General features: G+C 40.5%; 1 protein-coding gene and 1 long non-coding RNA gene across 2 annotated transcripts; both read left to right on the top strand.

Annotated features, from left to right (window-relative positions):
• The first annotated feature begins 1,015 nt into the window (after nucleotides 1-1,015).
• LOC119321986 lies at nucleotides 1,016-1,855 on the top strand. Its single transcript, XR_005155495.1, has 2 exons — nucleotides 1,016-1,311; nucleotides 1,538-1,855. It is a non-coding gene; the product is annotated as an uncharacterized LOC119321986 (long non-coding RNA).
• Nucleotides 1,856-9,000: 7,145 nt separating this feature from the next.
• Nucleotides 9,001-12,238, top strand: LOC119358746. Its single transcript, XM_037625180.1, has 10 exons — nucleotides 9,001-9,791; nucleotides 9,921-10,112; nucleotides 10,731-10,838; nucleotides 10,929-10,970; nucleotides 11,065-11,160; nucleotides 11,248-11,343; nucleotides 11,471-11,581; nucleotides 11,683-11,715; nucleotides 11,798-11,848; nucleotides 11,933-12,238. The coding sequence occupies exons 1-10, from the start codon at nucleotides 9,024-9,026 to the stop codon at nucleotides 12,029-12,031; spliced, it is 1,596 nt and encodes a 531-aa protein (XP_037481077.1). The 5' UTR covers nucleotides 9,001-9,023; the 3' UTR covers nucleotides 12,032-12,238.
• The last annotated feature ends 206 nt before the right edge of the window (nucleotides 12,239-12,444 follow it).

The following is a 12,444-nucleotide window of genomic DNA, read 5'->3' as shown; positions in this document are numbered from 1 at the left end:
TGGCTGTACATATGAATGTTAACTTTGTTAAAATAATTCTCCCTTTATAAGAGAAGATTTCTTAGTTCAAATATATTTTTTGAAAAAATATAGTATTTTCCTGACAAACCTTTTGATTCCTCAACATCCATATCTCAGAAGGATAATATTGGTGTGTTTATGTTGCTTTGGGTCTCTTATCACTCGGATCATTCATCAGAAAAATATTTAAAAAATAATTCTATTTTGACGTTTCCTTTGTATTCATTGTTCCATCATAGTAGTTTAGGTTCACATGAAACCAGACCATATGTTTCAGTTTCACTCTTTGGACCATGATGGTGGTGTGCAAGGTGGGCTAGATCGTAATGCTAAAAGAATCAATGGAGGTTATTGGATAGCTTTTAGATTCTCCAAAAAATAATCTAGCAGATGGATGATCCTATTATCACGTATGGTGGTGGTGTGCAAGGAAACGGAGCAGCATGATGGTAGCTAATGCTGTTATTTTCACATGTAAGATGTATGAGCTTCAGTTTGTCATGCTATTATCATGTATAGTCAAAAATGATTAGTTTAATCGGAATTTAGAGTTTCATTCTTAGTTCTCTGAAATATTGTTTTTATATGTAATTCCTGTAGAGTGTAGTATATTGGGAGCCAAGGCCGAGTAGCAAGCCATGTGTCACCACAAGGACAGGAGCGAGATTTAATTAATTGTATTTGCAAGATTTGGTCTTCCCTTCTTGTTTTCCTGGTCATCTCACAGGTTTTATAAGTTACATTTCCTTCTATGGTGGTCTGATCATTGTACTTTGGGACATTGTACTTTTAGGACGTAATGTGCACTTCTGGTTGTTATTTTAAATTGCTCATGTCTTGATATGTCTTTCAAATTCTTGACATCTGCGCCAGTAGCCTAAACCTCCATGGCATGCTCCATCGGAGTATTTTGTTTGTTGCACAATTTTCAAGTGTGACCTTCCAATTTATTTTGTTGTAACTATAAGGTTTGGCACCTCAGATAAATTCTCGAAATACCAATGTCATATTTCAATTAGAAAATAAGATTTAGTTTGATCATGCATGCAATTGTAATAACCCTACTTTGAGCTTTTATGTACTGGTTTAAATAGTTAAATCTTCTAGATTCTTTTGCATATTTTCTTGGAATTATACTATGAGAGCATCTTAGTTTTCACTAAGTGATAAAATACATTTTCTATTTCCGTAATACAGGTCATTAGTGGTCACTTGGGATGGGTGCGATCTGTAGCATTTGATCTAGGGAACAAATGGTTTTGTCCTGGTTTTGCTGATAGGACAATAACGGTAAGCCCCACAACCTGCATTCCTTTCCTAGAAATTTAAGATGAATTCATGTATACATGCAAGTAGTTGATACAACAACCTATTAGTTACTCGGATGCTTGCTCTATTGGTGTCTGCACTTTTTAATGTTACATGCATCTATTTTTATTACATAACGTTTTTCAGCTGCGGGACTCCACGTTGATGTGCTTTTTACCTTAACATTTTATTATCTATTTTTGTTTAGGCAAGGAAGAAGGTTGCAGAGCACGGATGGATGTGAAAAGGAAGAGGATGGATGAGAGAGGAGAGAAGAGGGGTGAAAGAGGATACAGATGGAAAGAGGGAGAAGGACAGGGTGGAGGCGCTTCTTGAGGATTATTGTCGACTGATTTCACACTCTCTTATAAATTCATGGTTAGCTAGGTAAACCTTTTGTACAACAGCTCTTGTTCAAAAGGAAGTTTGATTTTTCGGCTTCTTATTTTAGGTCAATATCAAGAACAGTTTAGTTAATTTAGTTTAATGTTTATGTTTGAAATTGACTTTTACCATTCTGGTTGAATCGGGGTGTGGATAGAAGAGATTGCGAGTAGGGTACGGTGATGCCAACATTGTATTAGGGGCAGATAGATTTAAGTTCCATCTTATGTCCATGAGGATAGGATCACTATTAAATCATCAGAATAAGTCTGCTCCTGTTGCAACGCACGGGCAATGGGAGAAATGTGATGTCCATGTGAGTATCTAAAGGTAAAAAGTTATACATGATTAGTATTGTGCACGAGCTACTCGTGAGTCAATTGAATTTTGAATCTTTGCAAGTTGATTTTTGGGAGAACACAAGTGCAACCTGAGGCCGAAGTCGTTGATGGCACTACGAGATGCAATAGCGATGCCGAAGGCGTCGATGGCACTGCGAGGCTGAGCCCTCGTAGGAGACAAGGACGACACTTCGAGCGGTAGTGTGGAGTGGCGTCATAGTCGGAGGCGAGGAAGAAGGTTTGTAGGGGTGCGGTGGTTCACCGGAAAAATCTGGTCGCTAGGCGGTAGTGAGGAGTGGCGTCATAGTCGGAGGCGAGGAAGAAGGTTCATAGGGGTGCGGTGGTTCACCGGAAAAATCTGGCCGCTAGGCTGGTTCAGAGGGTTGGTCGGGGGTGGCGGTCGCGGCTAGCGGTCGGCGGGCGGTGGCTGGCTGTTAAGGAGGAAGAGCCCAAGGTAGAAGACAAACAACAACCATTCGATGAAGATCCAACGTTGCTCGAGTAGTGGCATCATAGTCGAAGGCGGGAAGAGGGTTGACAGGTGTGGGTGGGGGTGCGATGGCTCGCTGAAAAAATCTGGTTACCGGGGTGGTCCATAGGGATAGTCGAGGGTGGCAACAGGGGAGGGCAGGGAAGCAACGCGGTCGGGGGTGGTGGCGATGGGTGGATCAGCCGGTGGTAGTTGGCGGTTCAGTAGGAGGAAGAGGTCAGGGGTAGAGGATAAACAACAACCATCCGACTAAAGACCCAACAACCCTCATAAATCAACTTCGCATCAAATTTTCATAGTCTGACATATAACTGACACCCTTAATACCGAGATATTTAGAATATTTTTGATCATATTTATATGAAAAAATATCATCTTATGCAATACTAAAGTCATACGTTATAAAAATTGAACTCGTGATGTGCATCTAATGATATTGATTCCGTATTGTGATTTTTTTTGTATTTTCTATAAAGTTGGTAAACTTTACAAAGTTTGACTTTAGACAAATCTTATATGCGAGTAAAAGGACCGGAGGGAGTACTATGTTGTTTTCTACATGTCTTCTTATGGCCTTATTAAAGATCTTCATTTCTATGGGTTTAAACACAAGATGTTATTTTTGTAGCACATTTCTGATAAGTTTTTCTTCTATAAAGCTATAATTTCAACCACATTCTAAAATATAAATGGGATTTGGTGATAAGTAATCATTGTGTTTGTTCATAATCTATCAGACACGACAACGTTCATGTCGAATGTGTTCTAGAAATGTTCTTTGATAAATATGTTTTTAGCTATTAATATTTTAGTATGGTCGTAAATTTATCAATTCACATATCACTTCGATAAATAATTTTTAGTTGGGAGAATCAAGAAAGAAAGAAAAGAAGAGCGCTTCAAGGGTAAAAAGGTAGTTGCCGATGCAGCCCGTTGCAACGCACGTGCATCCCATCGTGCAACATGGTAAGTAAAGTATTTTGTCTATTGTTATCATGGTTTATTGTTGTTTCTAATAGCTCCACTTGTAGATTTATCTTCCCTATGCATTCATCGGCCGATACATCTTGTACGTCATCGACAAAGAGGCACGTCGTCTATATATTATGGACCATATTCAAACATCACAATCGTCAGAGGATAAAAATTTGAGGCATGCACTGAAATTAAAAAGTTTTGTAAGGGATTTCAAAGAAGCACTCAAAATAAAGCTGTCTGGTTGGAATTCCGATATATCTAAATGGCAAAGTTTATTTCCGTTTAGTATTCCAACGAGTATATATGGTAATGAATTCATAAGAAAAACTTCTATTTTTTATAACTATATTTTTTATTTATTAATTTAAAAAATTGCAGGAAAGTGTTTGCCTATTTTGTTTTTCATTTTATGCTCTGGTGGAATGGTAAAGAATTGGTCAAGCCGGTTTGCACGGTGAGTATTGTCCGTTACATGTTTTAAGACCTTTGGTGTGAACTTCTCATACTAACTATATATATTTGTTTGTGCAGAATGGGTATGAGTTGAGGAAGCAGTTTTTACTATACTTGCTAAAACGTCGTGGGAATGAAGCTAAAGAAAACTTTCCACATATTGTGAAAGAATTTCTTAAGCGCATCATCTAGATATTGATAGTTTTGTAACAGATGTTTAGTTCGAACATCGCTCAGTTTGTTACATGAACATGTTGTTAATCTTTAGTTTTGTTATCAATTTACATTACAAAATTAGACTTCAATTATTCAATAATTGTGTTTGTGTTATATTGTTTGTACATATGAAATTTAACATGTAACTTTTACAAACTATTTTAAGAGCCCGTGGCAACGCACGGGCACTCTACTAGTATAAGTTACTCCCTACTAGGACCAGCCTAAAAGGAAACGACAGCGGTTGATTTGGAAAGGTAAACAACGTGGTCAGGAGCTGACTGGGATTGCGGGAAGCAGATCGAGCGTTGGCACGCGCGGCCGTGAATAAGTCTTTTCCTGTTCAATAATTTTAAAAATGATCGTATTTCCAAATATTTTTCTTAAATACAAAAAATGTTCAGGATTTTCAAAAGTTGTTCGTTATGTTTTGGTTCTAAATTTCACAACTTTTCAAAAAATGTTTATAGTTTCAAAAAATGTTCTCATTTTCAATAATTGTTCACAAATTTTTAAAAAGTTCATGTTTAATTTTTCTGGAGTTTCAAAAAATGTTCTAGTATTAAAAATTGTTTGCAAATTTCGAAGAATGCTCAAAATGTTTCCTTTCAAAATTATCACAACTTTTCAAAAAATGTTCCCATTTCTAAAAAATCTTAATATTTTAAAAAGGTTCATATTTCAATTTGTCAGCATTTTCAAATAGTGTTCCTGTTTCAAAAATAGTTTGAAAATTTATAAAAGTATTTGAAACAGTTTTCTATTTTCGAAAAATCTGATCTGCGATCGGTAGTTCGTTTCCCGCACCGTGTGCTAGCTCTACTGGTCCTCCGTTCAATCCCAGCACCATGCTTTTATTTTTGAGCTACACCCCTCGGTCGGGCTGGCCCGGTCGTAGAACACATGTGTGTGCGAGCGACAACCTACCGCAGAGAGCGGGCGCTCGCGAAGTAGCCGCAGGTGGGCCGGCCCAGCAAGCACGCTCACACCTTCCCTTTGTTCCTTCGATCGCTAGCTCCTTCGTGCATGTTTCGTTCGTTTTTTCATTTTGCTGTTCGGCCCTTTCGTTCACAAAAACTGAAAACCACATGGATCTGAAAATTATGAATTTGAAAAACAGTTCACGAATTTGAAAAGGTTCATCAATTTTGGAAGCAAAAATTGAAAAAGTTCACCGAATTTGAAAAAGTTCATCCAATTTAAAAAAAGTTCATCAGATTTGAAAAAGTTCATCAACTTTGAATTTTTTTGCTGAATTTGAAAAAGTGTTTGCCGAATTTGAAAAAACATTCATCAAATTTGAAAAAAGTTCAGCGATTTCGCGAATAAGTTCATCAAATTTGAAAAAAAATTCATCAATTTTGCAAAAAAATTGTCGCCTTTGAAAAGGTTCACGCATTTATGGTAAAAGGAAAAAAACAAGATAGAAAAAAAGGAAAGTAAAAAAGGAAATAATACAGAAAACAGCTGGCTTTCTCGCATTGCATAAAGAAAAGAAAAAAAGCATAGTAAGCAAATCGCGTCTTTTAATCCAACTCGTTAGTGCGTTCGCTTCCAGAATGAACGAGCGCGGTTTGATTCGCGGTGGACGCACTGTTTTTTTGCCTCAGTTCCCCCGTCGCAGCCACGATTTCGGATCTCTCCTTCCTCGTCGCGAGAGAGGAAGAGGAAGGGCGCTGCGAAGTGAAAACAGTGGAAGCAAAAGCGAGCACACTGAACTTTTTCAAATTCGTGAACTACACTTTTTCAAACGACAGATAGACGCATGTGCTTCCAAACTCTCAGGATCGATCAACTCGTCGAAAACCATTACTGAAGCTCCCAGATACTTCCCATGTTCATCACGACAGATAGCTGCACTCATTCCCCTGTTTGTGTTTTTGGAGACAGCAACATCGACATTTAACTTCGCAACTCCAGCAGGCCCCCCAAGCCATCTTTTCTAAACTATCCTCACCACTCCAGGTAGCGTCTTCTTCTGCTTTCCCGGCACTAGATCGCTAGATAGTTTTGGATGAAGAAATAGGTGGACAGAGGACTCTGAAAAATATCCTCGTGTTTTGCTTTCCTCCTCGCCCACCGAATAGCCCATAGCATAACAAGAATCTTTCTAAAATCTTTCTCACTGACCGAGTCATGCATTACTGCTAACCACAGTCTTGCATCTTCATGATCAGATGCAATCGTATGCTCAACGAGATCCTCATCCAGCAAGGCCCAAATGCATTTGGACATGCGACAGTTTAGTAGTGCATGTCGCCATGAATCCGGAGCTGTGCTACATAGAAAACAAGCATCATCATCACTGATATGTCTGCGCTTTAAATTTTCACCAGTCGGCACTGAGTTTTTAGCAAGCCTCCACGCAAAACTCCTGATATGACCTGGGACATTTGTTTTCCAAAGTTTCTGCCACTGTTATTCTGTCGCTTTTGTGTTCGAAATGCTCTCTATATTCTCTAGCCAATCCTCTCATCTCCTCTCTGTGTCCATGAGCATGCGGTAAGCGGACCGAACTGAAAAGAGTCCTGATTTTTCATAATGCCAAGCCCAGTAGTCGATGGTCGATGATGTACTCAGAGGAATATTTAGGATAGAGTCCGCATCAACCCGATTCATATGGAGAAAAACAGCAGCATGATCCCACAAACATGAAGGACCCTCAATCAATTCTGATACGAAAACTGGTGGGTTGTCAGATATCGGGTGCAAAGCTCGCATAAGGTTATCCCTTGGGATCCAATTGTGGTTCCAGACTAGGGTGGATTTCCCATCACCAATTCGTCGAATAAGCCCCTGCTTGAGCACGTCCAAGCCCGCATGCACTGCCCTCCAAATTTGTGAAGGCTGACTTCCCAACTCCGCATCCAACAAATCAACAGTAGGAAAATATTTTGCTTTAAGAATTCTCGCACTGAGTGAAAGTGGGTCCTGTAAAATTCGCCAACCTTGTTTCGCCAGCATGGCAAGATTGAACAGCTCTGCATCCCTAAAACCCAGACCACCCATGTACTTAGGCATAGTGAGCTCATCCCATGATACACAGGCAGTCTTTCCCTTTCCCTCTTTGCTACCCCAAAAAAATTTGCGTAACATAGTATTAATCTGATTGCATAGACCACGAGGAAGAAGAAATCATGACATCGAAAAAGTAGGTATTGCCTAAGCCACTAACTTGATCAAGATCTCTTTCCCAGATGCTGCCATACAACGTTCAATCCACCCTTAAACTTTAGACCAAAGTCTATCTTTTATGTACTTAAAGGATTTACCCTCATCTGACGGCAATCCAAGATACCGTTCATTCAGAGACTCATTGGGAACATTAAGAATTGATTTGATAGCATTTCTTCTTGATTCTGGACAGCCCTTACCAAAGAAAATAGAAGATTTTGCCAAATTTACTTTCTGACCAGATGCATCGCAGTACTGTTGTATAGTATTTCTGATAATGATTGCAGCCTCTTCATTTCCTTTGAACATAAGCAAACTATCATCGGCGAACAAAAGATGATTTACCGGAGGTGCCGAGGGTGCAACCACTACACCCCTCACGTTTTCATTAACACCTTTAGACTTGAGCAAGCAAGAGAACCCTTCAGCAGCAAGAAGGAATAAGTATGGTGAAATTGGGTCACCTTGTCGAATTCCCCTCATGGGTCTGAACTCCTCCTGTCGACATCCATTCAATAACACAAAGAAAGACACGGTGGTCACACATTGCATTACCTTCATCCCCCGGCTGGGATGCAAACCAATTTTGAACATAACAACTTCAAGATAATTCCATTCAACTCTATCGTAAGCCTTATGTCCAGTTTTAATGCACAATGGGAATTGTTCTTACTTCTAGATTTATTCATGAAATGGAGGCACTCGTAAGCAGCTATAACATTGTCTGTAATAAGCCTTCCAGGGACGAATGCGGATTGCTCTTGGGATATCAACTCCGGCAAGATCTTCTTCAGCCGGTTAGAATGTACTTTGGATATAATCTTGAAGATTACATTGCACAAACTAATGGGGCGGAATTGGACTAAAGAGGTTGGGTTTTGTACCTTAGGGATAAGAATGATGAACGTTTTATTTATAACCTCGGGAGAATCCATAACACGCAGCACCATCTCTGTCACCTCGTCACCAAAGACACCCCAATTTCTCTGAAAGAAGTGCGTCGGGAACCCATCCGGCCCCGGTGATTTTGTGGGATACATCTGAAACAAGGCCTCCTTCACTTCACTCGCCTTATATGAAGCACACAACATATCATTCATTTGTGGCGAGACTTTACAAGGGATATGGGATAACACCTCCTCCATCCCTATTGTACCCTCAGAAGAATACAATTTTTATAAAAGTCAGTCACCATCTGACCAAGTTCATTTTCCTCCTTACACAATGTGCCATCCTCTCTGACCAATTCATGTATTCGGTTCCTTCTGTTTCTAATAGATGCTCTTTGGTGAAAAAACTTAGTGTTACCATCCCCTTCCGCTAACCACTAAATACGTGAGCGCTGCCTCCACATTACTTCCTCGCGATAATTGAGCTCAGCTATTCGATTCTGCACTTTTAATTCCTCATAGGACAGCCCTTGGTTGCGGTCTGCGTGCATCCACATGAAACGAAGGAGTTTTCCAAAGTTTTTTGAGGCAAAACTTAACTGTTTTTTAGGCCCAAAAAAAAAGTTTTTTACTGTGCCAGCGGTTTTGTTCGTCAAACCGAAACGCGTTGAGGAAGGGAGATGGGCCTGCTTGGCCCAGCTTGCCTCTCCTAAATTGCAGTCCTCGTTCGTCTCCCGACCCTCAAAAGAAAAGAAAAGAAAAGAAAAAATGCAGTCCTCGTCTCCCCAATCCCCCCATCCACACGAAACCCTAGCGGCCGAATCGCGATCCCCTTCCCGTCTCCGTCGCAACGGCTCCACCCCTACCCCTATGATCGTCGATCAGATGCCGATGCCGCAGAAGCGGCGGCGCCGCCGGAGGAGGCCTCTTGAAGGAGTGTCCCGCCGGCGCCTTGGTGACGGTGGCGCATCCTTGTCTGGATCCCTTGTCGATCCGGACTCTGATAGCAGCAGCCGTGTGGATGGAGGCTCTCCGCCGCCCGGACTCCCCGACGACGAGCCTGCTATGTCTGGATCCGTCGTCGATTCCGATGGAGGCTCTCCGCCGCCCGACGAGCCTGCAACAGAGCCAAGGTACCATGAAATTGTTGCCTCGCGCCTCGCCCAATTGGAATTGCCAGTCGGCTCGGAATGGGAGCTCGCCGGTTTGTCAAACATCCCTTCCCGTGAAATCCTGGAAGCCCTTACCCGTAAATCTTTCCATGATGATGAGTCGCGAGCTGCTCTAGTACAATATCAAATCCAGTGTTTCTTGAACGAGGAGACCCAGGAGGGACGAGACAGAGATTCACAAGATTCGGCCGTCGTTGTTGTTGCTGAACCGGCCAATGATGCTATCACGAAGCAGCAACACAAAAGCGACTGTGAAAAGCTAGGGGCCCGCATGACTGAAATTGAGACTTACACCGAACTGGACCAAGAGGAGACCAACAAGTTCCATCTCAAGTATGCGCTTTATCGCATCAAAGCTTGCCTGGTTAGTTAATTTGTCCCATACATCAATGCTCCTTCCTGTCTGTTTATCATTATTAATCTATCATACATACATCCATACATGAAAAATGAGTTATGCCCTCTTATGTACTTACTCCATCTGTGTATGTAGCTGCTGAAAGGAGTGCCGGTTGACAAGATTGATGATGCTGCATTGGAACGCAAGTACCCTCCAGAGCTTATCGTCAAGAACGACTACTTCTTTCACTACGTCCAAGATGGCTTCTTTGGTTGGTATTTTGATTCCGAACTCTGTTACAAAAAGTCCTTGAGCGACTACCAGCGGCTAGTCATTTTCAATGATGTAAGTGTCATTACCGTATTCGCTGCACTTATTTATGTAATGCATCTACATTTAATACTATGTACAAATGCAGTCGGTAACCAGTTTCTTATTGATTTGCCCTTTGAATGGACAATAGCAAAAAATTGCTTAATATGAAAGTAACTTCTTTGTAGCTTGACTTTTAAGTCTGAGTTTAAGAGGCATACATAAGGTCCTTGGACAAACTCAACACTAAAACTAAGAAAATTGCAGCATTTGGAGATTAAGCACATATTAGAATATGGGTTCTTTTAATAAATTAGCGGGGTCTTTCAGTTAAAATCAAACAGAGATTAATTTTCAATTTTTATTTGGATGGAACAAGTCCTAAAACCTCAGTTGGGCGCACATGCTATAGGCTGCTCCCAGAATAAAACTACTATCCTGTTTTCGTACGCATAAACAAAGTTTGCCCCTTTTTTCGAGTCCCCGTATATTTTTGACACGTTCAAGTACTATGTGTTATTTGGCTCTTCTCGAACTTCATAAGTACTCTAATCAGTACTCTTAAGAGCATCCTGTTCGCTTATGTTTAGTGCTTGTTATTCTCAGGACAGCTGAACTATGTCGTTTTCCTGTTGTTTTACTCGGATGCAGGGTGGCCTTGAGTATACAAGGTGGAGTAGATACCGAGCATTTTATAGCACCCCTGACGCTGATAGAGATTATCTCCAATACTGGGAAACAATTGTGAAGGAAATTAAAGTATGCCTTTTGGAATCATCAGCTAGTTCAAGTTTAGAGCTTTGTTCAGTATTTTTATTTTCTTGGACTAACAATGTTTGTTCTTGACAGTGGCTTGAACAGTATTTGCTGACAAATGAGTCGTCTATTGAGGTATGCATATTTGACCTCTCAAAACCATGAAATTGCAAAAAATCTCTATATAAATGTTGCACCACCACAATAACTTGTCTGTTCTATTATTTAGTGGGCGCGTATACATTCAAAGGCCACATTCCAAGCATGTAGGATCGCAGCTGGGTTTCAGAACATGACTCTGGAACTAGCAGCTGTTGGTTTGCATGTAGAATTCCTCTATCCCTTGCTCAGTTAGATATTCGGCCCTTGTTATAGTTGTATTTAACAATTGCATTCTTTCGGTTAAATTCAGGAGTATATATGGAATGCACGCATGGATCTCATGTTTGAGAAAGATCGTGATGGTGTCTTCTATCAGATTTGGAAGCGGGTCAATGATAATCATCAGGTCAGCGCTGCACATCAGCCTTTTCAAAACACAACATTGTTATTTTACTGATGATTGTGTTTTGTGAATACTTTCTCTCTACTTATGCTTGGTGATGTTATTTATTTTTCCCTTGGACAATGTTCAGCTGAGTTTCAGAGATGCTCTTGAGCAAGTTTATGGTGAAAACTTGTATTCAGCACACGACCGCAGTATGAAGTATGAGCTGAATTACGGCGATTCCAACATGGAGCGTGTTGTAGGTTTTTTGTTCCACAGGCGTTCTATATGTGATTGCTTCTGTTATAAATCAATATATTCTTTTACAATGCAAATTGATTTGGTCTTCTTTCTTTGTAGTTTGCTCGGTGCACAAAAGGAATTAGTGACAGTGTAAGTATAGTATGGCGTTGTCTTAGCATCCATTGGTTCCTGTTATATTCTCGTGTGATTTCTTTCTTTTGTGTCTCTATAGGTTCCAGAATATAAAGCCCGTGAGCTTATTGCACAAGAAATTCGTTGGACGGTATGTTTGTTGGGTAGATATTGTCAAACAACATTGTATCCACTTGAAATTTTTTATGTAGTATCTTACTCTTCCCATTTTCAGAGTTTGTGTTCTGGAACGTATGAGCAGTATGCCAGGAAGAAGCTGAAGATTGCAGAACTCATAGGATTAATTCCCAAGGACAAGATAGTAGCTGCATAGTTGTGTTTGCTAAGATAGCACCTGTGTATATGTGTTGGTAATGTCTTGCCGCTGGTTCCATAAAGATTCCAAGGCTGCATTATTCATCTTGCATTGATTAGTTGTGTCTCCAATTTATTACATACTGTAGAGCAAACTGTTCAAATGTCATCATGAAATGAACAAATTCAATTGGTGGAAAATCCTCGTTGAGACATTTCCACACAAGTCCTGTGCGAAATTCAGGAATGGTCGCTACATGGTTTAATTTAGAAACTCCCGTTCATCTTGCCGCAGAAGTAAGCATCCTTATAACAAACAAACCGATCGCCAACAAGACAGAATCCTCGAAATGAGAAAAATCCAAAAGTATATATACAAGGTAACCACACCCGTGCTGCTTCTGTTTGAAGCGACATGGGGGAACCCTAACG

Source organism: Triticum dicoccoides, chromosome 1A (assembly GCF_002162155.2).
Source record: "Triticum dicoccoides isolate Atlit2015 ecotype Zavitan chromosome 1A, WEW_v2.0, whole genome shotgun sequence".
In the NCBI taxonomy this organism is placed as follows: Eukaryota; Viridiplantae; Streptophyta; class Magnoliopsida; order Poales; family Poaceae; genus Triticum; species Triticum dicoccoides.
This window is presented reverse-complemented; position numbering and strand designations above follow the sequence as displayed.